Source organism: Sphaeramia orbicularis, chromosome 21 (genome assembly GCF_902148855.1).
Source record: "Sphaeramia orbicularis chromosome 21, fSphaOr1.1, whole genome shotgun sequence".
Taxonomy (NCBI): domain Eukaryota; kingdom Metazoa; phylum Chordata; class Actinopteri; order Kurtiformes; family Apogonidae; genus Sphaeramia; species Sphaeramia orbicularis.
The window spans coordinates 29,965,627-29,992,753 of record NC_043977.1 but is presented as its reverse complement, the minus strand read 5'-3'; the positions used below and the strand labels follow the sequence as shown (position 1 = coordinate 29,992,753).

The following is a 27,127-nucleotide window of genomic DNA, read 5'->3' as shown; positions in this document are numbered from 1 at the left end:
CTTTTATTCCCTCACTTAATGAGAATCAATAAGAGAATCGATAAGGAATCGGATCGATAACAAAATCGATAATGGAATCGGAATCGTTAAAATCTAATCGAATCCCATCCCTACTTACTACTGGTTCTTCTACAACCCTCTGTAAAAATATAGAGCATAAGCAAACTATTGTCAGAAAGTTTAACAACATAATGAACCTATGACTAACAGAATTATTCTAATGTAAAGGTTTTGACTGAAGCAGAGGGTATGTAAAATGTTGCTGGGTTGAGGATCTAGCAAAGCAGGAGCCCCTTGCCTTATTATGGTCCTGAGTGGTGAGGGCTGACTCATGTATCCAGCTGGAAAACAGGTCTTAATAAAACATGGTCTGCCTGTCTGCACACTCCTACTCTTAATAATATCTGCTGTGCTTTGCCACCTCTGCCTCTATTTCCTGTGTGACTCTTCCTTATAGACCTTGGAAATTTTTTCATTTCAGCCTATGCGGTGCATCTGGCTGAGAGAGTCTAGACCGAATAAACGATATAGTTCTGCTGTCCTGCGTTGATCTCTCAGGACTTGACATATCTTGTTCATTTTCCTCCTGCAAGTGGGTTTGTATGCCCCCATCAACATACCGTCCAACCTTTTTTACCTTTCAACAACATTCTTCCTTTCAGTCTAATTACCCTGTGGACTGAACATATGTCTGTGTGTTGGGTCATGTGTTGCAATACACTAAAACCCAATAACATCAGTCTTATTGAAACTGTTTATATATTGTGTGAGTGAACAGATCTTCATCCCTGTATGATATTTCTGTACCTAGGTTTTCAAATATTGTTTGAAAAGTTTATTAAAGTTACATTGTTTATACAAAGAACACTTCTTACCACTCTTCCAAATTAAAAGCCATCTAGTCTTTCAGTAAACAGAATACCTTCATTTGTTTACAAAGCCTTAATCATGAAACAAAAACTTAACGGGAAAATCTTGTGAAAAATTGTGCTGTTGCTTTTACATACACACCTAACCTTTATAAATCTGGATGTTTTAAAAATTCCCTTGCTTTCTATCTCAGCTAAAGCTAATTTTAATGATGTTAGGGTCATTCTGGTTGATATATACAGTAGTTCAGCATTACTCTTGGACTCCCTGGCCTGAATTTCTTGCAGTCTGAGCTCAAGTTGATGTTTTTGTCTTTAAAGAATTAAAAGGCTATATTATTTGGGGACCAGTGACTACAGGCTACAGACTAAGCGGAAGAGAAGTTTGTGCCCCTGTTAGTTAGATGTGGGTGTAATATTTTGCTTGACTTTATTGCAAAATTATGATTCTGTAATTACCATATAACAAGCAATGCAAATACATCATTAATTTGGGCATTGATAGCATAGTATAACTAAGCATAAGATTCTAATCAACATGTACTGTGCATGTGTTGAAGTGATTTGTTTGGTTTGGGTAAGTTTTGTATTCAGACAACTAACCTATCTTCTAGTTTGAATCCTTTACCACATAAACTCTGAGTAACACTCCTTTGTTCTTGTCCAGACAGCCATCTTAGATCTACCATCTTGTTTGTAGTTTCTCTTTATTTTACTTCTTTACATACATAACCCCAGCTACCATTTTGAACCCACAATTCGGTGCCTGCTTTACACCTCCACACACGTATAGACCTTAGCATTCATTAGATTAGAATGTGTTTGTTTGAACAGATTATTGGAGTAAATCAGTGCTTTAAATGCTTCCAACCTCGATGTTGCAGAAATCCATCAACTCTCAGTAGATATTAATAGTTTTAGTTATTATTATTAGGTTCATTATTAAGTCCAATATATAGTTAGTAAACTATATGGGACTGGATCTATTAATTGGCTATTGTTTTCTCTTTCTTAATGGTGGTGCCCTGAAGTGAACTTAATAAATTATATACTATTATTTAGCGCAATTATTCAATGACTTCTGATAGCCAAATACTGACGACAATTATATTATTATATGGCACCTGCCCCCCTTTGTGAGGAAGTGTAACCCCCTACACAACCACCATTCTTGTCAAACTTTACTAACATGAGATTAGAGTTTGGACTGGTCAAAACCACTATCCACCTTTAGACGGATGTTTTTCAAGCACACAGGTATGGGTTTCTTAGATGCAGTTTTACTAACTCCTCTTTGTTCCCTTCCATTGTCCTCTTTCCAGCCAATTTCCCTTCTTTCTGTGCCCTCCTTCTCTACAGACAGGAAAGATGACCTTAACCTCAACCATGTGTGTACGTGTAGGTAACGATTTGGAGAAAAAAAAGGTGTATCGAGAGCGCAAAGATCGGTGGCAGGGGACGAGGGGGGTTTCAAAGAATCGATAACCTCTGACTTAGGAAGGAGAGGTCACAAAGGTGCTCTTTTCATTGAACCTCAGTGCCCCCCACTGAGCCACTGGGCCATCCATCACTCTGCATTTAGCTCTCAGAAGAGCTGAGACAGTGGGAGTGGGCAGCATCAGAAGGTGATGCTAAATTAATCACATGATCCTCCTGGATCACTGAAAGTAGGTAATGTTTATCTTTAACTCTACTTTCCTGTCTTTCCATGATAGTCACTACGGTCAAGTTGGTCTGTTTGTCCATCTGTAACTGAATATCTACAGCACATTTTGGCCTGAAATTTTTACACCAGGTAGTTGTCTGCCATATCTCAGTCCTCCTTTAAGATGGTCTGGATCAGGACATGGATCCAGCTTCTAGAAGTCTTTAACAATACTCAATACTGCCCCCATGGGAGTTTAGCACAGTGAAATAATTCAGCATGGTGGAAATAGTCTAAGGGGACAAGTTTTAAAGTCGTTTTAATAACATGCGACTACAACTACAACTACAACTACTACTATTACTACTACTAATAATAATAATAATAGTAATAATAATAATAATGTATTCTTTAAAGTCTTAATGATTTTTTTTTCCACTGGGATACACCTGTCTACAATGTCACCCTCTATTTTTGCTTGTAAAAACCAAAGCTTCAATCCATGGTGTAATTATGGTATGGTGGAGCACTAGAGGCTAATTAGTAGACCAGGTCTGTAGGGAGCGAACAGGGAGCTTCATTAACCTCTACTCATTCATACTGCTACCACAAGAATAAAACTGTGAAACACTAGGGAGCAAGAGGGAAGTTTAAAAATGTCTATACACTGACCAGATGTGAAGAAGGTAATGGAATAATTAAGTTTTATAATTTTATGATGTACATCTTTAAGACAATGTTAAGATTTACTCTAATGTGGTCACTTAACTCTCACTTTCTCACGATAATGTTAAATGTGATGAACAAAACAAAAAGTAAAACTTCTCATGACCATATTACTGTACATGGAAGATGTTAAAGGTTAAGTTAAGGGTTTCAGAAGTCCCAAATAATAATATAGATATTTAGAAGCATCACTCAAAAAACTTGTACTGGTAGGAAAGAAAATCTAGCATGAAGTCTTTCTCCACATTTCATTTTTAGGAGTACAGGTGAAGGTGAAGGTGTTAGGGGAACTCATTTCAGAGTAACATTTACATGGAGCAAGGTAATGATCAAAACTGTAAAAAAAATAGTAAAGGGAGAAAAATGATGAAAGAAATAGTTGGCCAATGGTCGAAAAGACTTCCAAAAGACTGATTCATATGAGACTATTGGGTAATCATCATAAATGAAATGAAGTTCAATCAATGCTTGCCCGACAAAACAATCAGAGCCAAAATTAAACAATGATGGCTCAGGATGACAGCTGTTGTGTTAATAAAAATAAAGATTATATTATGAATTATCAGTGTATAATAAATACAACCTTTCAACACTGAAGTGTCCACATGGAAGAAGAAAATGGCAATGTTCTCTTCCTTGAGTGCTATTTTAGTTTGGCGTCCCTCAGGAGGTGTAGCTGCTGTTTTCTCTCAGCCTCCAAAAAGAGCAGGTGGTTAATCAATTATGTGTTAACTCCAACTGCTGCAGACCGCCAGACCAAAACAAACCCACACTAACACATGCATGCATACAGTACATGCAGACTTAAACAGACAGATGTCAACAGGTAGATCAGCAGGATGTCAGTGAGGCACACACAGGCAGGCCCAGACACATGCAGGTAAGTTTGAAAGACAGACAGACAAGTATGGGTGAACTAGAAGCAGACAAACAGGAGGACACACAGGCCGTCTGTCTATAGATAGCGCCCACCTGCCAGCCCTGAAACATTTTAATCATTTGATGGCCAATTACTCTGGAGGCAGTCAGAGCAGAACAGAAACTCACACTTCACTTCACCTGCACTCGCAGATGGCCCTGCAGGCTGGATATCCACTGCCTGCCTTCACTCTACCTGTCTACTCAGCTAGCATGCTCCCATCTGATATGGGTGAAAAAGCAATGAAACAGGGTGTTAGGCAAGGCTTTAGAAAGTGAGAGGAGCGGATATCCATCTATTAATCAAAAATGACACCATTGTAATATGGTATGACAAGACCTGAGGAAGTGAAAAAGAAGTGAAAGCAGAAAAAGTAACAGCAGCCTGTCTAACATGCAAACACAATAATAGGCAGACAGTTGTGCATTACTGTAAACTACATCATCTATGGATGCCTAAGTGCTATGCACAGTAAATACATCTTATTGCCTCACCTATTATTCTGCTTTTTTAATGGAGGCATTGCATTTTTGTGTTGAATGTCAATTCCCATTCTCAAAAAAAAAAACAAAAACATAACATGCTGCTCACTTTTAATCCCCCTCAGTCAAATATAGTGTAAGATTCTGTTGAAAGTTACTGCCCAATAATTCAGATTAGACTGTCTTTGTGTAAAATGTATTTGTATGTTAAAGTACTCAGATGTTATATCTGCACAAGGCACAAGGACACTTGACCTTGAAAATGTAGGTTAAGGTGACATTTTTCAATAGGCTTCTGCTCTATGCCAAGATGCATCCACAGTATGTATTTAGTGCAGATATCTCAATGCACTCTTCAGATAATGTGATTATGAATGATTTGAATGGACAGACTGACAGATGGACAGACAGACAGATGACCAAATGATAACATTACCCCTTTGGCCAGAATTTCACCAAGGGGTAAAAAGATGTCTCAGAAACACCATGAGGGAATTTGACATAAATTTTCACTTCATTTTAAGAATGAGCTGATTAGATTTTGGTGGCTAAAGTTCAAGGCCACCATTGCATTTCAAGTGACTTTCAGCTAGAACTCAAGAATTTCTATGCTAATTTTATATACCACTTGGAATATAATTTCACACAAAATTGTGTAATATAAAACAATATTTCATCATTTTGATGATGCATTAAGAAATTAAATCTCCTAGGTAAACTTCACCGCAACATCATAATGTTATGACAAAACATTTTTCTATTCATTAAGATCATTACGATGGGTAATACAAACATCAAATGCCCATCTTGAAACTGTGTCAAGTATATGTCATCTGTGTTGCTGAATTAAAGGTGGGGCTTGTGTGTGTTTCTGCCATCATGGAAACAACTTTATGTTCCATCAGTATCAGCTTTATCAGGTAAGGTTCTGAACACATACAAGGAGTTTGACTCTGGATTTACATGGATGTTAACAACAATAACCATAAAGTGATCATTCTATTTCCGTCTTTTGTTTTTTTCCCACTGTGTAAAACTTTTTTTCACAAACAGAACACTGCTGTATCATAAATGCCTATTTAATATTGGGCAAATGAAAAACAAAATAGTCAAATATGACATATGTTCCCTCGACATATCAAATATTAAAATGGGACCCAGAACATGTCCTTAAATATACAGTATACAATTTGTAAACTGTCATGTCGTAATTCTGAAAAAAGTCAATCAGGTTCAAACTTTTAGGTATTTTTTTCCCACCACTCATGATTTCCACTTTTACTGCATGTTTGTCTACACAGTGCTACTGTTACTAAATGTGGCCTAGTATCTCTGTTGTCAATCTGTTAACCCTTTCATTCAGAACTATCTTAAAGTTTGCACCAGAAGATAATAATGTTTTGAGTAAATGAGGCAGATGAAGCAGTCTTTGGGTGTTGCATGTAATGGAGCACAGGGCTCAGGGGGAAGTCAGCCGTGTTTATCCCTCTGGTTATCCCTCTATCTAAATCTTTCTTCCAACTGATGATGAGACTCTGGGGGACATACTGCTTTAATGTGAATGCTGCATTTTTTACAATGCTGCTTCCTTTCTCTCATTTCTTCCCTTGCTTTCCTTGTTTGTGTGTGCTTCCTTTAAGCTCTGCTTTGCAATGGTATTTTATCCATGAGAGTTTGTTGACAGCTATCTTCCTTCTCCTAGGCATAGGCTCTATTGGCAGTCTCTCACAGCAAGGGCCAAGCCAGCTATTAACAGTGGGCCAGCTGTAAGCAGTGCCCACTGATTTCGGCTTATCTTTAAAGCCCAACCAGCCGGATCACATCGACTACAAGGCAACAATGGCGTCCATCATGTCGACGTCATTTAAAACCCATCTATCACTGCAGCGACATCATTAGTGCAGCTCTACACATCAAACATGAGCCTATCCTCATTTAAAATGCCATCATTTATTCATTTGACACAGCCATTGAAGACAGACAAATGTGAAAACAATGAGGTGACACTGCGAGAATCTGTGACATATGTTAAATGGACAGCGTTTGATTCCCCATTAATACAAAGCATTTCATCATCAAGAGAGGCATTTCAAGAAAAATCGACTAATTTTTATACTTTCATCTGCATGTAAAATCAGGCGTCACCTTTCACACATATGTCTATGAATTGTACAAGTGTGAAAAATAGAGAAACCCTTTACACAAGCAGCATCAACGGCATATTAATTATGGTGAGTGTTTACCTGGAGGCAGGCAGGCGCTCGACCATGTGGTTTGTTGACGTCCACTGCTACAAGCTGCCATCCCCCAGCAGCATCTTCATGAAACATCTGTGGCACAAGGACAGCACATGAGAGACAGCACAGACAGAAAAAAACACCCACTATTAAAAGAATTGGACAAAAATGAAACACACATCTACCCTTTGGCTGTATCTTTTTAAAACATCTGTGGCCACAAAAATGCTAAAGGCATCACAAACATACAGATCCACACCCACACAACAGCAGCATGATAGTTACTAAATAGTGTGTAGGACATTACACAAAAATCAAACCAACAACACAGGCAAGCATTTCAAAAGCCTCAGGCAGCTATTCGTATGACAATGTGGTAATAAGCCCCATCTTAGCAAATGATTGTAAATACACATTGTTCACAAAGTAGCTACAAAGTGACCACAACACATAGCTATTTTTTTTTTTAATATTCTAAACAAGCACTCATTGCTATTGCTAGAATAAGACTGTAGTCATAACAGGGCTCCACATACATATAACTGCAGTAAAAAGGATGTGTTTATAAACTTTCATTGTCTGTTGAGTAAGGATTGTATTTACAAAGAGGGGTAATTAGATTTGTCCGTGGGTATAATGGTTAAAAAAAAAAGTCTATGCTGTAGAACATTATGCCTACTATATATATTATTATATTATATATTATTATATATTATTATATACTATATCACATACACAATACAAAGAACTGATCTTTGATTAATTTCATACTGCTATTTAATTACTCTTTTCATATATTTGTAATCTTTTTCCTTCTAATCTCTGTCTTGTTCCTGTGCCATTACTGTCATTTTTATCACCCAGTAAAACCATTGCGCCCATTTCAAAGGTTTTATCACTACGTTCAGTGCATGACGAAGAAAACACAGCCTTGGTGCAAATGCTCGGAGCTGATATCATCATAACAGACAACTAAAAATCCAATCCATAATAGCCATTCAACTCCTCAAAATTTAACACATAACATAAATCTGGAGAAATAATAGGAAATTCATTATCATTTTATCAACATAGGCTTTACAGCCTAATCTTTATTAAAAGTCTCAATAATCTGAATGCAGTAGACAAAAACCTGAATGTGGAATGAGGTGTGGATTGTGTCTCCCTGGGCCACCATCTACAATCCTTCCTCCCTGGGGAGCATAAAGGAAGGAACATATTGTGTCAGTCTCTGTGACTGACAGTTAAGTGTTCACCACAGCTAATTAGTTTTTAGATAAATACTGGGGCATGACGACGAGATCACAATTAATTTTGATAATGGCAAGAAAGCTTAATTGTTTTCAAGGTCGTGACATTATGCATGGCACTGGTGCCAGCCTGTTTTCTTTATGACTGAAGTCATGTCTTTATAAGAGGATATATTCAGCAACATTGTGCTTCAGGGAAATCGTTGTTTCCTTGAAATTCTTCTCATGATTTGGTGATATTTAGATATTAATTACTGAGATATGTTGTCCACCTTATACTATTCTATCTACGTATAATAGATTAGAGGAAACAAAATTCTGAATTGTTGTTAGCCTTTCTCAGAAACCCTGAAGAATATTGATTTCTGTTCCTGAACTATTTTTCATATATCTCATCTATTATTTCTTTAAAAAAAATATCCTTGTCTTTATTAGTACCAACATACAGTCTCAGTTAACTTAATGGAGCTTTTGAGAAAGTTTCCATGAAATCAGATGGAAAATTAAAGACCCATAAAATAAAGCATCACCACACTACCACAATAAAAGTGATGAAAACAGTTAACTGCCTGTCAAGCTGACTCCATTAAGGTTAAAGATGTGAATGTTTACGGGGTGATTTAGATGCTCTACAAACATAATCAAAACTTCAAGTATGCCTTATCTCCAGGCCAGTATCATCTTTTCTTTTCAAACTGCATCCATTCAGTAGTGGGTCAATCAGCCAACAGACCTGGAATCCATTATATGTGAATAATAAGGAAAGTATTGACATCTGGGCTAAAGGATCTATCGCACTGCTGATTAGTATCAATAACACAGAATCAGGTGGAGATTGAGAAAAGTCCAACAGTTCTATTCAACATAGATAGACAATTTTTTTGGAAACCATGTTAATAGCAGGGTAATAGTTTAGTAGCACATAAGGACTCATGTAATGATACCATAGTAACAAAAGTAATAACTATGTATAGATACCTGTAATAATAAAAAAAAATGGGGTAGTTTCTATGTACTAACCATGAATCAGGTCAGAAAATCAAAAGATTGTGTTCCTATTTAGTTTCATAGCAATATTAGACTAAACTAATTATGAAAAGGCAAGCGTCAATCAAAACTGTCAGTGCAAACATGATGAATATTATAGCTATTCATTCATTCATTCATTTTCTGAACCCGCTTTATCCTCACTTGGGTCATGGGGGTCACTTGAAGCCTATCCCAGCTACTTACGGGTGAAGGCAGGGTACACCCTGGACATTTCGCCCGTTCATCGTAGCTTCATAGCTATTACTTTGGTAATTACATGGTATGATAACATTATTACCAATGTATTACAAACTATTACCACATTATAACTGAGCTGTAATGTAAAGTGGTCAAAACATGAAATAAATTGCAAACATGAAACAGATTCCAACAAACAAGTTCCAAATATGAAAAAAAAATCAAAACTATACTTACAAAAACCCAACAAAAAAAAACATCACAAAACATAAGCAATTCTGAATTTGGATTGGTCCATTTGCATAAGTAGTAAGTTCTGATAAGCTCTTAATCCTGATGTTTGTTTTAGTGTACGATTACAATGAAACTATACAGAAAAAGCTAGTTTTGCATTTCGCAACCCTGATTCATAGTTATTATACGAAATTAACACTAGTATTTCTGGTACGTAAGCAGTCACAGCATTAAACATATGATTTCTTCAATAACACCTTTACCATTATTATCTAAATGACTGTTTGGACCACAAGGGAAGATGAATTTCAACATATGCTGCATGCTTATTATTTTAGTAATCACATGGAATTACCACATTATTTCCCGTGTATTTTTTATTCTCAGACAAATATGGAGTTATTACAATCACACTCAACTATGGCACTACTTCATCAATGTGTGTGTCCTCTTTGTAGTTTTACCTGTGTTGTGGCAGTAGAGGTGGTACTACTCCTTGACCCCCACATCTGTTGAAACTGCACTCTGATCTCAGCAAACGTCTCGATGATGACCGCAATAAAGACATTCTATAAAAGAAACAGAAAGAGAAAGAGAAACATATGCATACATCAACATAGCCAATGAGAGGGAAAGGTTGTGACAATTAAAAGTAAAAGATAAAGTATAGGTCAGTTTCTTGGCTTCATTTCACTTTCTGTGACATGACATTCATTTTCTCATTAGGCAGAAAACTTTCTACTAACAAGGGAGAAATCATTATGGCTTTAGTTGGAGATTATGTAATGTCAATTAACCAAAACCTTTTGGTGTTCAACTCTCTCCGGCTGCTGTGCCATTAGAGCCAAATATATTATACTAAAGGGCAGTAGCAGGAGTCTCTAACCTTGACAAGCCATGCCAAGAAGAAAATGAGAGTAATGAAGTAAAAGTAGGAGCGCCAGCGAGGGAAACTGTCGATGGCCCTGTACATGAGGAAGACCCAACCCTCCTGTGAGGCAGCCTCATACACAGTGAAGATACTCGTCCCTAAACAAACAGACATGTGACAATCAGAGAAATGTACAAACAGACAAAAATCATTTATGGCTGAATCCCAATTCACCCCTTGGCCCCTCCCCCTTTTGTACCCCCCATTTTGCAAGTTCACTTGAAGGGGTAGGGATGTCCCGATTGTCAATGACTCGGAGGGGAGGGGCTAAGGGGGAAGGCTGTTTGGCCCTCGAAATGGAGATTTTTCAGGACCACATTAAAAATGGAGGGGTATGAGAAAATTCCCACAATTCTGTTCGAATCATTGGCAAGATGAAGGTAAACGCAGCTAAAAAGTGCAGCAGTGTGTTGAAAAAAACACACACAAATGTACGTATTTTCCTTGTAAACAACTTAACCATTTGATCAACCGTTTAATGCCATTTCAATGTGTTATAAATCACATTTCTGCGGTTTATAGTTGACAGCTGCAAAAAGATGACCAAAGCCCATGCAACAGAGATGGTTACAGCTGCTGATGGCGTAATGAATACTTTCAGAAACAAAGTTGTCGCAACTGTTTACAGCAGCACTGACGACTGCTGATGACGTAACAGGCCGCAAAGGGTTGTCCCATTTCATAGGAGAATGTTTCAACCCCTAACCCTTGCAGCTCCGTTTAAAGGGGTAGTGCCAAGTGCAAGGGCCAAGGGGTAGGGGTAAGGGGGAGAGCTAAAGGGTGAATTGGGATTGGGCCTCATCACTTATTATCAAACAGCATCATGTGTGAGCCTCACACGAATTTTTTTGGTTCCTTGTCAGACTGAGCCTTCCACAAAGTACCCTGACATCTGCTTTTCATCTATGATGCATTTTGACATTTTACAGAATAACAAATACACCACTAAGTTTTGTCATATTCCTGCCTATAAGGGACAAATTACATAATTGTAACCTAATCTGATTAAATTATCTTTAATAGATGTCACTGTTTTCAAAAATACTGGTAAAATGGACCTAATTAGCATTTTGTGAGCTGGCCAAACTGAAAAATATAACACTTGGCTGGTTGCTTAATGTGCTCTCTGCAAATCAACTCACAGTGCTATTAACACCCAGCCAAAGATAATGATTTCATTGAACACGAAACACCACTCTTCTGTCAGTTTCATGCTTTAAAGGACTGAGACTGGTCTATGTCAGTTTGTCGGTCAAAGAGACGAAATGATTAGTAAATTTCTCTACCTATATGAATATTATAAACAGTACACATGATATACACATAACAGTGCATGTCAGGGCACAACCAGGCTGAATACTTTTCACATGCAGTTAAGATATCATTTTCTATAAATCGTGTTCAACTAAACTGCAATGTTTTTTTTTGTGAATGCTTATGTTTATGCAGAGGTAGTATGTTTTTATTTAAGTAAAAGTAGAAATAGCACAGTGTGTTAATATTTGTAGATAGTTTGGATACTACGGAGAAGATCAATAGCTTACAATGACATTATATCATAGATGGAAACTTATATTTTGTCCAAAAGCAAAATGAAACTGTAAAGTGAAAAATAAATAAAATGTAAAAAGTATATCTTCCTAATTAGAGAGCAAAATAGGATTAATTTATTCAGTCATTTTATGAACCGTTTAATCCACCAGAGGGTCATGGGGATGCAAAGTGCAAGTGTATAAACTGCTGTTAAGTATAATACTTCAGTGACTCTACTTTGTACAATGCACTGCTCGTATAGAGTATGTTTGCCTACATTAGTGTATGGGCACAGATTATACCTAGTTCATTGAAGCCACTATAACCAAGTTCTTGTCGACTGAGGCCAAGTTCTTCTAGATCCATGCATTTGAACCCAGTAGGACACTGGTAACCTTCACCATCAGGGGAACAGTGGGTGTCTGGGATGGCTAAGCTGTTCCATGACACATTACTGAAAAAAGGAAAACATTCTTATTTAAGTAACATCACCAAGAGATGTTGCACTTGATGTTAATATCACTAACAAGAAAAGAAAAAAAAAAATCAACAACTTGACCAAACATGAACACGTGCGCTGGTAAAATAAGATCAGATTAAACTGTGTAATATGTACACAGATGTGTTTGGCTGGTGGACACACACATGCAAAGTACATACACACACTTGTCCTCATCCTTCTTTTCACGTCTCCCTGTCTTTTAGCCACAGGTGTTATTCAAGGGGCTGCTTGATTTCGCTAATGAAAATTAATGCCTTCAAATTGGCTGCCTAGACATTCATCCAAATTGTTTATTAAGGGGTACTGGATCAGAAGGGATAATTTATGGCACTATCACAAAGGGCAATCAGAGGCATAGTGGTGAATCTCGATAAAGCTAATTACACCGGGCTGAATAATTCTACTGTATCACTTTTCTTAATGACAAACGGAGATAAAAGAAGCCTTGAACAAGAGATCAAACATCCAACAATACCATGATGCTAAATTCATACCGTTGTAAGTCAAATGAAAACAAAAAACAAATTAATTTGTTTATGTTAAAGTGTTTATAAATAGTGGATTGTCTCGATCAAACCATAATTAATCTGTAAAGCTTTGCATATGTGACGCAAATGCGTAAACATCCTCATGGTTTCATCCAATGAGAAAATAAACCAACAATCATATCTGAAATTAAAGAGTCTTAAAAAACACTGAAAACTACTCAATATGAATTAATATATCTAATAATAATGATATGTTTTAAACTACTCAGACCAGTACTGTACAGAATAGGATAAATATTTATGTTAAGATAATTCATGTCATGCATTGAAAAAAATTCAGACACCCAGAAAAGAAGATCCTACATTGTTCACAAATGCACAACTATTTTCATCTCCTGTTTGTATCAGAAAATGTGTTCCTTGTTATTTTTTTCTTATTTTCTATGAGATCCTTTTGTGTGTGAAAAGCTGGAAAGATTTAACTTTGTGCCAAGGGCATTTGGCTGAAAAACAGATGCCCCATGTGAGATTTTTTCCCAAAATACCCAGTTAGACTGTATATAGGAATTAGAAGAAGGAGCACAGTGAACAAATTAGATGGACATCTGCCACACCACATATGGAATGATGACGCAGGGGAAAATCAGAGCTATAAATGTGAGAATGACTTGCGCAACTCATGATCAATACATGCAATGTTCCACAGGTGCTTAGGCACACATTAGGGAAGAGGAACACAGGGGCTGGGTAGTTATTGTGAAGAAATGAACGTAATACAGAGGGTGGACAATGTAGGAAATGTTAATCATTATAATTAGTGTCATCCCTTGCTGCAGCCTAGGATTTAAACCATCACGATCGCTTCCCGCAACTTCTGTCTCCACATGGATTTTCTGTTCTCTGTTATATTATCATCATCCTCAGCTTAATAATTAAATTCAGAAATCTTAAATAGCAGTTTTCACTCTAATTTTATGTACCCATGCATTTACATAACTATAACTGCAGATTAAAGGGTTCTCTTCTGGCAAATGGTGCCGTATAAATCTGTCCTCTGATATGTGAAACCTCCAATGAACTGCATTACAGGACAAAGCATTCAATAAGACCAAGAGTTTCCACTTTAGTTAAAGCAAACCGGATCTCCGAGCAATGCTGGAGAGCAGTAGGTGTAGTGGTGCTGCTCCACATAAAAAAGGACGATTTAACATGATAGAATAAATGGTCATGCTGGTGGTTGGTCATAAAAGATGAGTTGCTGTCACGATCTGTCAGTCTTAGCACAGCAGACCACAGTCACTGACTGATCGAGCTGACCCACGGGTGATTTGTTTTGTAGGGCATAATTAAAGCAGCATATCACAGCGGAAAGCAAACCGAGTGTTACATTGACAGATTGTAAAATAAGCTTCGTGTCCTCTGCTACTTAATGTTGACAAACTTGAAAGAACATAGCCAAGCCTGCACAACCATAAAAACTCAGAATCACTGATGAGAAAACCTGTTTCTGAAAAAGTAAGAATGTTAATGTCAACTCTGTTTATTCTTCATTCACTTCAGCCAACATGTATATGGCTAAATGCATGTTAATGTACAATATGTCCTTATAAAGTAGGTGTGCAGGTTGTCAGAGGTTTTAGGTTCAAGAAAGACAATCATTAAAGAGCCAAGACATTAACATATATGAACTTGCACAGTTGGAAACAAGTAAAGCATCAGTAACAATGAAAAACATAACATACTACACACTTTTAATGCCCCTTGGCCATTCTGTTGCAATTTACTGTCCTATAACCTAGATTAGATTGTCTTTGTATAAATTTGATGCGGATATCTCAAGGTATTCTTCAGATAATACAATTACGTCATTGAAAGGACATATCGCCATTTGACCTTGAAAAAGTAGGTCATGGTCACCTGTTTTCAATAGGCTTCTGCTCCATGCCAAGACGTATCCACAGTATAAATTTGGTGCAGATATCAGGCAAGGCAAGGCAGGTTTATTTATAGAGCATATTTCATGAACAAGACAATTCCAAGTGCTTTACATAAAACATTAAAAGCATTACAGCAGAAGCAATAAAAAGTATAGGCATGAGAAAAACAAACAAAACAAAATCAGACTAGAAGCACTTGGAGAGCGCAGACCTCTGCCAAGGCTGATCAGTGGGCCCCCCCGTGGGCCCCCCCGCCCCCGAATACCACCAAAATTTAATCATTTCTTCCTTATCCCATTTCCAACAAACCCTGAAAATTTCATCCAAATCTGTCCATAACTTTTTGAGTTATGTTGCACACTAACGATCAGTGCCCCCCCCCCGCCCCCCCGATCACCACCAAAATTTAATCATTTCTTCCTTATCCCATTTCCAACAAACCCTGAAAATTTCATCCAAATCTGTCCATAACTTTTTGAGTTATGTTGCACACTAACGATCAGTGCCCCCCCCCGCCCCCCTGATCACCACCAAAATTTAATCATTTCTTCCTTATCCCATTTACAACAAACCCTGAAAATTTCATCCAAATCTGTCCATAACTTTTTGAGTTATGTTGCACACTAACGGACAGACAAACAAACAGACAGACAAACAAACAAACAAACAAACAAACAAACCCTGGCAAAAACATAACCTCCTTGGCGGAGGTAATAAATAGGTAAAACAGATAATCAGATAAAACAGATAAGCAGATAAAACAGATAAAAACTTTGATCTTAAAAGAATAAAAATTCTATTTCAAATGCAGCTGAGAACAGGTGGGTCTTTAACCTGGATTTAAATAAATCACAATGCAGTCTTCAGATAATGCGATTACGTCATTGAATGGACACACAGACGGACAGACAGACGACAAAATGATTACAATACCCCTTCGGCCAGAAGTTGGCAGAGGGGTAAAAAATGTGAGCAGTATTAAAAATGCCATACCCGAACTCTGTGTCATTCGTGACACAGTGATGGTTAAATGTTCCAAACATCTGAACACCCAGAATTCCATAGAGCAGGAGAAAAAACAGCAGGAAGATGGAGACACTCCAAATCTGTTCTCCAGATCGCCTAGAGAAAGAAATGAAAGAATGAAACTTCTAAGAGTTTGAAACATTTTTACAAGAACAACTATTAATAAAGCAAAGCAAAGTATATATAAGAAAAATGCTTATGATAGTATTTTACTTAAGAATATTGGTGATGCGGGAGCGAGGAAGCTCAAAGCGGAAGTAAATCCTGAAGGCCCGGATCATAATGAGTGCTCTCGGGATTCTTAACATTCCCCACGGAGACATCTGATCCACAATCTCTGCTATTTCAAACACCTTGCACAAAGAGCAATAGATAATTAATGGTTTATCAAAAGAAGCTGTACAAGCAATTGTAGGAAAATTATTGCAGAAAACCATTAAGGCAAATAGTGGAATGTACCTGCAGCACCAGGGACACCCAGATGAAAAACACCATGAAGCCATCAAACATACACCAGCGGTCTTTAACATAGGAGTTTTCCCCCTGAGCAAGAAGAGACAGAAAGACAACATCAACACTGACTGACAGATAAAAAGACTGAAAGAACACAGATAAGAAAAGTTAACATAACTCAATAAACAAATCTTTTTCTTATTATTATTGCAAAAAGCTGTTACTTAAAACCAATTGAGAACAGTCAATCTGCCAACACTGGAAAGCACTGTGCCCGTGTTGAAAGAATGACCCCAATGTTCAAGTTTTCAAGATAATAAGGCAAAAAAATATTAAAGCTCCTGGAGTGTAAAGAAACAGAAATGACATTGGGCAAAAAAGCAAAAATGGGTACACTTAACTACCACTTACAGAAAATGAGCACGTGTAAGTAGCTCTTAAGAGGTCAGCTTCCCATAGAAACACTCCACAGATAAGGGCCATGTTTGATTATGCACCGACAAGAGCAAAAGCATACAATTACTTTGCTACGTTATGTGGATCACTTGTCTCATGCAAACACTTTACAGCTACTTACTTCAAACGTCAGTGTCCATCAATACAATAATAGTGGATTATATATGGACTTGAAATAAAATTTCAAGAATCATCAAACAATGTTAAATTTTGAAGATAAAATGAAAGAAGAGCCATAAGAGGTGCTTAATTTTTTGATGTAGTTCATTGCCGACAGCAGTCAAGTAGTTTCAGATAATAGCACTTTGAATCAACAACGTACAAGATTGATGGACATCAGACAGAATAGCCAAAGGAGCCACTGATGAATTGTAGTTTAGTGGATAAATATCAAACTCTTCAAAAATACGATGATTTTTTACCTTTAGAAAAACTGACCTTGGATGAATGTAATCGTGGCCATCTTTTTAATGAATTTTGGTTCCCTTTACTCTCTGGTATAGAGAAAGTTTGAATTTGTATGCCACATGCTGAATACTGCCCTGCTACTATCTACTACTACTACACTACTGCTATCATCTATGCTACAGTATGCATCACTATGTTTATGCTTATGTTGCTACCCCTATTATTATTATTATTATTATTATTATTATTATTATTATTATTATTATTGTTATTATTATTATTATTATTACTTTCTTCTTTTTTTAAATTATTTATTTATATTTAGACTTTTATGTTAGGTCTGTTACTTTTGAGTGTATTTAGCTGGTTTATTCCTTTAGAGGTGGGGGGTAGGAAGAGTGCACAAAAGAGAATTGCAAAATGTAAGACCCAGTATCACTAAGTTTGTACTGTATCTGGATGATTTTCTTTTGTGAAATAAAAAGATATTAAAAAAAAAAAAAAAAAAAACAGAATAGCAAAAGGAACCACTGATGAATTGTAGTTTAGTGGATAAATATCAAACTCTTCAAAAATACAATGGTAAGGGTCAGAGGGATATGCTTATTGCTAATGAAAGGTTTTTATCCCTCTGGCAAATACAGTTGAGAATAATAAAAACCTTTCCCTTTTATAGAAAATTGTGAATTTTATCTGCCTCCCAGAACAACACAAACATTTAGGGAAAGGAGAACTGTTCCATTTCTTATGCTGCTTCCCCGCATCAGTGACTCTAGTTCTGTGTCCTTCAGTTCCTCCCTACTTGTTATCCTTGATTTCCCAATTAAGCTGTCCACACTCTTTATGTCGGTAATTATGGGCCTTTCATCTGCCAGCTGTCTGTTTCTAGATGATTCTATAGAACATTAGCTATCTACCTTAGGATTTCTATTGTATTGATTATGCTTCACTTACACTCAAAAACTGGTAAGAGTGGATTTTAAGTCAGCTGATATTATATGCAAACTTGTAAGATATGTATATATATACACATTGTTATCCTATGTAGTCTCTGTGGTAGGAAAATCTGTCAATAGAGAACTCAAAAGTCAAAACTGGTCTTTTGTGTGAGTTTATTGCTTCCTGCAGGAAGGACTCCCCCCGAACGAGAGCACAAGGCTGAGTCATAGGAGAGAGAAAGTGAGAATGGAGCAGCAAGCTATATATACAAAAGACGATAGGACAATGACAACAGCAAAATTACAGTCCTAGTCAGCTGACAAGTGGTCAAACATCATGAGGTAATCAAGGGTTCTCTGGGAGGGGTCAGGATGGGTTCAGAGGCCCTTCATATGGAGGAAAACATTGATGGGGTGATTTGATGTGTGTCTGTGATCCTGTGTGTCAGCGTGAGATGCTTTGTGTTCTCTGATAGACATGGCAGCTACTGTCCTTGATAACAGAGAACGTGCTGTGCAATTAGATACAGATAGTGTAGAATGTTCTGTATGTTGCAACTGTGTGAGTACAGTAAAACCTACAGTATAAAAAGGTTTGAAGTTAGGTAAAATTATACAAGTGATGTAAGTTAGCCCAGTTAGGTAGGAATTACATAAATGGGTCAGATAAGAATTGCATTAGTGATATGATTTTGACAGTTACCCAAGTGATATCATTTTGCAGTTACATCTCTCTAGCTGATTGTTAAAGAATGCCAGCTGCATTATGTTAGGCTTTCTGTATGTTAAATTAATCTATAATATAAGCAATTATGTTCCGACTACCTGAATATTGTATATCATGCACTATATATTACAGTTGATATAAAAAATCAACACATCCCTGCTAAAATGACGAAATGAAACAAAATGAAACTGATGTAAAAAAAAAAAAAATTGACAAATCATTTCAGAATTTTTTACACCTTTAATGTGCCCTAGAACCTGAATAATTCAACAGAAAAACAAACTGATTATTTTTTTGATAAAATAATACTTGTGAATAATGTGATTGCGTAAGTGTGTGCACCCTCTTACTGTATAACCAGGGATGTCGCTGACTACAGTACTGAACAAACCTGCAACCCGGTGTCATTTTTTTACATCATAAAAACATGTCATTTTAACAGGCGTGAGTAGACATTTTATATCCACTGCTCATACCATGTACAGTAGATGCTTGTATTTGTCTAGTTATTGCAAAAATAATTTGCCATACGTAGTCAATCAGGCATCTATATTTGGTGACTTCTTGTTAGAGTCACAGTTTTTGTTTTTTGTCACTGAGCAAACATGGGCAAAGCACTTCTCAATGTGCTGAGCTCATCTGATCTGATTGTAATGATCAGACATTTTGACTGTTTATGGGCACATAAACATCGATGGAGTTATGTGACGTGGTTTTGAAGATTACTGTGAAAACCAAGCCAGCGCCCTATGTTATTTTACAATGCAATATGCCCAATAACAGTCCTGCAAATTTTTATTTGTTAGTTAGTTGACTTTTTAATAGACAAATAAAATGATGGAACATAAACCAACACAACAGAAAGTAATGTATCAGCATTTTCTCTCACATTGTTTTATTTTCTTGCTTTCAAGAACATGCTGTAAAAACATTTTTTTAATCTAGATCTCAATTTCTCTCACATTTCAAAGTCTATCTGTAATTACCTTGATAATTCCTCGAATGTGCATCTTGGCAATCATCTCAGCAGTGTAGAGGAACATGAGCAGTGTGTCCAGTGTGAACGTCACATATTGCAGTGGAGGGTAATGCTCAAATGTCTTGGGGGTGTTCATGCACACAGAGGTGACACTGATGATGGCACAGGCCCGCAAAAGAGAGTGCACCCACTGCAACAGGAGGATGAGGAAAGTACAGAGAGGAATGTTAATGAGAGCTTTAGCACTTTGGTACATTCTTTGCTGAACTTTTAACACAAAATTTTAGTTAGTCAGAAGGAATATGCTTAAACAAAAGTGACTTAAGAATAAAATGGAACCACCAGAGCAGGATATTATTCTATTACACTGACCCAGACCTGTATGCATGAGTTCACTCACTGGTTTGTTGATCCAGAAGATGTCAGCGCTGTCTGTGAGGGTCTCATCCGGCCCAAAATCGGTCATGGGCTGGGCCTCGACCCGTGAGCTCTGTTTCCTCTTCAGCATGCTGGGGCTTGCTGTGCTATACAGAGAGTGGATCTGACAGAAAGGGAGGCAGACCACACAGTGACTAAAACTCAAGGAAAAAAACAGGAGAATACTCTGGCTACATCCAAGTCTGGGCAGTGGCAGCACCACTTTTTGCAAGTTAAATTGTGTGGATTCTAGTCAAAATATGAATTTACTCCTCAATTTACTGCAAACTTTATCCAGCTCAGATATCAGGACACTGCTTATAGTAATAACTGTACAAAGCTGAGGTGTACCAATATGGAAACATATAAAATACATTTTTTTAAAATTCATTCATATTACAGTATAAAGTAAACTGTGTATTAATAACAGCTTCTTGGTGTGATTTCATGTAGCATTAAGCTTAGCATAATGCGATGTGTATCCTGCAGAATGAACTACCCTGACTTGAATTGCCAGAACAGAGGTGTGTACTTTGAACTGAAACGTGTTGCACTGTTGAATGGTCACTGTGATACACAACGTAGCACACATGGAACACAGGACAAGTGTATTCACATTGGAACAGCTCCAGGAACTTACCATCTGATAAGATCAAACATGATCTTCACCATACTGAACACCGAGGCACCGGTAGAGTATGCTGCACAACCTACTGTACAGTGTGAAAAGGTGTGAGCTGGTGTTACCTACGCATGTCCATATCTGTGTTTGTGTGTGTATGCAGAAAAAGAAAAGTTTACAGGCCGTTTCAACATAAGAACAGAAGAGGAAATGACACTCTGAATGGAGACAAAGCGCACATACCAAAGGGAAAAGTAAAGCTGAAATTGCTCCAGCACTGCACATAACATGCGATCAGGCATACCCTGTAAATAACACACAACAGTTAGTCAACATTATGGTTTATATGGTGTACAGTACACTATCCACATCTACAGTACGCTCATAGAGACAGGAATGCCCACCACATCTGACATCAAGGCATATATGCGACACACTCTATGAGTGAGTAAGTGACTGAGGTGTTGTGGAAGAAGAACATGAGGTGGAAGAGGACCAGGGGACTCACTGTGAGGCTCCTCATTGGTGCATTCATCCCCAGGTCACAGAGGGGTGGAGAGACCAACCAGAGAGAGACAAGAGATGCAAAAAGGAGAATGCCCTAAAGGCCTGGAGGTCCTGCAGCAGCAGTCAGTGAATGATAGCAGTTATAAGAGCAGTAAAGAAAGTAGAGTGAGGTGCTGATCCATGACATACAGCATGTATACTGTGAAAAAGGCATGGTTCACCTAAATCACATCGGAATACAACATATTTACTTCTTTTAAGATCTTGAGAATTAGACTACATCTCTAAGAGTTTTATTTGAGTTTCTTAGCATTAGAGGCAGCTTTTATCAAACCAAACCATTTTATTGGGACTATTTATTAGGTATAAAAAGTTCAAATAGGAAACAGTTTGGTTTAATGATGGCAGCAGGAATCTCAAAATCCTGCTTATGTAATGAAAAAATAAAAATGTAAAAAAAACATAATTAACCTAAATTTAATTTAGGTGAACCAGTCCTTCAGGCAAAGCAACTTTAAAATATTTATTAATGCTCAAATATCACAGTAAACCCTGTGAAGACAAAGCTAAAGAATGCAATGAATTAGGCTAATGCAGGTTTCTGTTTATTTTAGTACTATCAACAGTAACATTAAAAAAGCAGAACATATAATAATTCCAAGATGAAATGCAATATTCAACTTCAATACAGATTTTTTTTTTTTTAAGTCCTAAAGAAACTGATATCACAGCAGGTAAAGCAGTGCTGGTAAAAACCTGACATTCATATAAAGAAATGCCAGACAAATACCTACACATGACAAGAAAAAACAATATGCAAATGGAACAATGTAACTGTATCATCCTTGTTTCTTTTTATGCTCCTACCAAGAAAAGAAACTGTCCATCCTATAAACCCCATGTAGTTAGAAGCAATTTCCCAGTGTAATTGCTACACTTAACATGCAGATAGAGATGTGAGGAAGAGTGAAAACAAAATTACAGGGTCTAAGTGCTATTATGTGGGTGTATAGGTGGCTTAGACTGCAATTACTTTCCCATTTGGAAAAAGGACATGTTCCTCACAGGCAGGATACTATCACTAGGCAGATTAATTGTAAGTGTTAGTATTTGTTTGATTCGGAAAACTTTCTTTACTGAAGTTCTTCTCTTTAAGATTGAACTTTGGTGGTGTCACCTTATGCAAAAGAGAGTAAGTATGAGAGCGAAATAGTAGACACAGGTAGAACAACTGCCCTGTCCTTTAATGCTTCACCTTGAGTAGGTTTGAGTGGAATTCAGGTATTCTTACAAATCAGTCTCCGTCATAGCTTAAGTTTATGTGAAGGATCAAGGTTTTTCCAAGGTGATTTCAGCAGCATGTTTCCATCACACATTTTCTAATAAATTCACTTGGCACTAAAGACATATTTAGTTGGTATTTGGTGGAAAAAATGAGCAATCTGATATTCACATTTTTATGATCTGCATTTTTATTTATTTTTTGTTATCCAATGTCTCTTTTGCAGCTGCTTCATCCTGTCTGAACTCACCAGGTGACTCAAGCAAATCCTGAAATATGAAAATAACACTTAGAATTATCAATTATTTATTCCATCATTTCAGTGTGATAACTGACAATAGATAATATTAACATATTATAAAATTGTAGTTTCTTTAACTTGCTTCCAGATATAACTTATCAGTATTCCTGATTACTGACCAAACCTAACTTGACATTTGATAAAAACAGATTGGGCAATCCATGTTAGAGACTAAAGAATTCTCAAAAACAAAGTAGTGAAGGAGACCCAAATCCCCTTGTGTTTATCATGATGTGTGACTTATTTCATACTGCACTACAAAAAGCATTTGACCTCACTATCAGAGCTAGAAGACATTTTGTCCTATTACTTGTGTGATGAGTCTGTGCGATACAGTACTTACACTTGGTGTTGAATTATAATTTCATTTTTTTAACAATACTACCAAAGACATTTAGACTACAAATGAATGATGCCAATCAGGTTGGTTTAATTGCAGCTAAAAATGTGACAACAAACCTGCAGCTAATTCGCTTAAGCTTCAGTCATGTGTATCTCTGTGAGCCAATCGCATCAGTTACCTGGTGTTTTTCTAATGTTTATGACAGTAAGGCTATGTTCAGACAGCAGGTCTTAATGCACAATTTGGATTTTTTGGTGAAATCTGATTTTTTTGTGTGCACGTTCATATTACACATTAAATGTGACTTCTATCAGTTTTGAGTATGAACTGAACGCGACCCTGAAGTGATCCACATGCACAAAAGACCTGACGTGACCACAAAGGCATGCACTGTGTTTACGGGAGTAAACACTGAGGGACACAGAATTGTGACATTCGTCACATTTCAATGACGTAAAGGTCAGATAAATGCGACATGGCTGTCCAGACTAAAGTCGCATTGCAAAATATCCGATACGTATCGGATTTAGGACCACATATGAAAGTGACCTGGATCGGATTTGAAAAAATTGGATTTGTGTTGTTCAAACTGTCTTTAACAGATCAAATACAGGTCACATATGGGCAAAAAAATCAGATTTGGGCCATATTTGCCTGCAGTCTGAAGATAGCCTAGGTCTTAGGGTACAGCAGACTGGATTTCTTAGCTGTGATGATGGGCTTAGTTATTTTTACCTTTGATGAGCAAATGAAGAAAAGATGTATTTGACCCATTCTTGCAGAGTTAGGATTGTAGAGTTTCCATAAATGGGCCATGCATGTTGCAACACCTCAAAATGTCACTTGTGCTACAAAACAATTATTCTGTTAATGATAGATCTTATCAGGTGGTTTCGTACATTGTTAGTCTGATTGAACTAGTTTTCACAAAATAGTTGTCTATTCAGGTGACAGGTGAAACAGATCAGCCTCTGGTCTCCCTTCAAAGACCCAAGGGGGTGACTTGGCAGCACCCAGAGATTGGACTGTATCTTTGATAATCGATTACTACTATGTTCTAGAGCTGCAGTAATTCCTGATTCATCAGTTACATGTCAAGTATCATAATAGACAAAACTGCATGATAACAGCATCTAAAATGTTAAATATTTTCAGGTGTCTATCCTCTTGTGTTACAGTAAATGGAATATGGGGAACAGAGCTTTCTCCATCGCAGCTCCAACCCTCTGTAACTCCCTCCCACTCTCTATCCGACACTGCTCCGACCCCAACACCTTTAAATCCCTTTTAAAAACTCATTTATTTAAGATTGCTTTTAATGTTTAATCTTAACATTTAATGTTTAACTGTTTTATATCCGTGTACTTGCCTTTTGCACCTGCTTTTAATCTGTTTTTAATGTCTGTTTCTGTTTTTATCTGCTGCATGTAAAGTGTCTTTGAGTTATATGAAAAGCGCTATACAAATAAAATGTATTATCATTATTATTATTATTATTATTATTATTATTATTATTAATATGTTTGGGTTGTGGACCAAACAAGTCATCTTGGACTTTGGGAACACTATGTCCATCTTCTTCATTTTCCTCACAATTGATTGATTAATCAACAAAACACTCAACTATGAAAATAATGGCTAATCACAATCCTACTACATCCAGCAAATTAAGAAAAACCTTGCCTATTGTACATGGAGCAGTTAAAATACAATTGTAAAGGCCCAACAATGGCAGAGGCTCTTTGGCCTTTCAAGATAATATGTTATGAAATGAAATCCTATTTGTAAACTTCCTTACATTACAAGATACTACTATTAGGTAGATACGTGTCGTGTTAAATAGTCATCACATCTATATCCAAGATGCTAAGAGTGAATGACATCTAGCCAAGGTTACTATGGAAACGGATGAGAGCTAAGATGCTACAATGGATAAAAACAAGCTAACCATACCGCGTGTATTACAAATGTCAGCGTGTGTGGATGCTCTAGAGACTAAATATGACATCTGACAACAAGGTCATGTGACAGAGCAGCGAATATGCTCCAAAATGTTATCAAGGCCTACTCCGGAGGATGAGGATTTGTCCACTTCCTGGAGGAGCCAAAAGCAAGCGTAGCAGCAGCCTCGAGCGTCAGTCGCAACCTTCAAGCACGGCAGCTTGACATCCTGTTAAACACACGATGGATACAGCATCAATTTAGAAACATGTTGAATCACTTACGAAAGCAGAATTTCCCTTCTCAGCCGTGTTTTGTCCTGTCCATGACATCAGCTGTTTTCCGGTTTCATTGGGTTCGTGTGAGAGAGTGCGGGAGCGCGCGGGTAGCAATCACATCAACAGCTCCTCCAGCATGCGAGGGGGGCGCGCCGCGTCTCCATGGCAACAGTCCTAGATCCTTAAATTGCTGCATCACAGAGCAGGTTTTATTTACCTAATGGTTACTGTAATAATAAATTCTGACGTACTGCCCGCTCTATTCTAATCACAACCAATCAATAATAAATTATATTTTTAACGTCATTCTTTAGACTTTTTTTTTTTTTTTTTTTTGCTTTATTATAGCTTTGTTAAATTGGCTATAGTTGTAGCATGAAACCAGTAGAGTAGAGCTGACATGCACACCAACCAGTGTAAATAATCTGAAAAGAAAGCAGCTGTTCTGAATAAACAGAATAAAAAACAGAATGTTTTGTGCATTTATAGGAGTCAAAACGAATGCAATGCTTGTCTATGTCGTGACGAGAACATCTCTTGCAAAACAAAGGTACTCTGCTGCACATAAAACAAACTGGAAAATGGTGTGTCTTTTGAGGCTTCTTTCTCTTGTTTGTCTGATGTCGAGTCTGCTTCTACTTCATTATCAACCAAATTAAAAGCAAAGACATAACAACCATGCAACATATAAAAATCATCTGGAAAAAGAATAGGGTGGAAATGAAGGAAAAAAACAGTCTGCTTCTAATTACATCTCAAACTGGTGACTTAACTTTTCTTTTTGGCAGTTTTCCCCACTCTAGCTCCTGCCCAGGACTGTGTCTGCAGAGTCAAGACTAATCAAAGGCACTTGTATGGAGAGGACTATTGGCCTCTGAAGGGACTGAGCCAGTTCAGGCCAGCCTGCTGCTCTTTCTCTCCTTCTCTCCTGTTCTTTTCCCTCTCACTCTCTCTTCCTGTCCTGTCCGTTTAAGGAGAGAAACATTGGGAAATTCCTTCAAGCTACTTTACTTCAGGTTTCTGTGGGATTTAAACATGCACACTGAGGTTTTGGTACAGTCCATGTTAGTGCCGTTGTTTCTGATTCTGCTCTCTGCGGTGGAGGACACTTTATTGCAATCGGTGAGGTGAGTTTCCACACTGCTTTGTTTTTTCTTGTTTATTCTGGGCTAGTCTAGAGAGTAAGAAGGAAGAGGGAGGCGCAGAGTTTTGCTGACAAAGGCAACACTGAAAGAGTACAGTGTGGGAAAGTTTAAGATTGCATATGTATGTAGTTTGCAGTAGTAGTTTATTGTGCAGTTTCTTTATGGTGCTTTATTTTCCAAGTGTTAGAAATCTGCATGCCAAGTCGTGGGGCAAAAGGCAATAACACGAACTGTGTTTGTATCATTTAAGGATACAGAGCAGAGTCAAGATGTTAATTTGTTTTAATCTACATCTATACCATGATACTGCAGTTTATAGTCAGA

General features: G+C 37.3%; 2 protein-coding genes across 9 annotated transcripts in view; one reads left to right on the top strand and one right to left on the bottom strand.

Moving 5' to 3' along the window:
- The window catches only part of nalcn (sodium leak channel, non-selective), a 76,943-nt gene extending 51,169 nt beyond the window's left edge, over positions 1-25,774 (bottom strand). For 3 of the 8 annotated variants that reach the window (XM_030124652.1, XM_030124649.1, XM_030124653.1), the window contains exons 1-12: positions 25,665-25,774; positions 21,515-21,624; positions 21,250-21,311; positions 20,368-20,508; positions 19,975-20,157; positions 16,466-16,549; positions 16,220-16,359; positions 15,974-16,102; positions 12,356-12,507; positions 10,476-10,618; positions 10,054-10,158; positions 6,885-6,971 (exon numbers count right to left, since the gene is read on the bottom strand). In XM_030124652.1, the coding sequence (XP_029980512.1) occupies positions 6,885-6,971; positions 10,054-10,158; positions 10,476-10,618; positions 12,356-12,507; positions 15,974-16,102; positions 16,220-16,359; positions 16,466-16,549; positions 19,975-20,157; positions 20,368-20,508; positions 21,250-21,291 (1,206 nt within the window). In that variant the 5' untranslated portion in view covers positions 21,292-21,311; positions 21,515-21,624; positions 25,665-25,774. Of the gene's footprint in view, positions 1-6,884; positions 6,972-10,053; positions 10,159-10,475; positions 10,619-12,355; positions 12,508-15,973; positions 16,103-16,219; positions 16,360-16,465; positions 16,550-19,974; positions 20,158-20,367; positions 20,512-21,024; positions 21,312-21,514; positions 21,625-24,174; positions 24,288-25,664 lie in introns of those variants that run through there. The other 5 variants (XM_030124654.1, XM_030124650.1, XM_030124656.1 and 2 more) reach the window with 5 other exon arrangements.
- A 735-nt stretch (positions 25,775-26,509) lies between these two features.
- Positions 26,510-27,127, top strand: part of itgbl1 (integrin, beta-like 1) — a 39,595-nt gene continuing 38,977 nt past the window's right edge. The window contains exon 1 of the mRNA XM_030124681.1: positions 26,510-26,785. Within this exon, the coding sequence (XP_029980541.1) occupies positions 26,694-26,785 (92 nt within the window). The 5' untranslated portion in view covers positions 26,510-26,693. The remainder of the gene's footprint in view (positions 26,786-27,127) is intronic.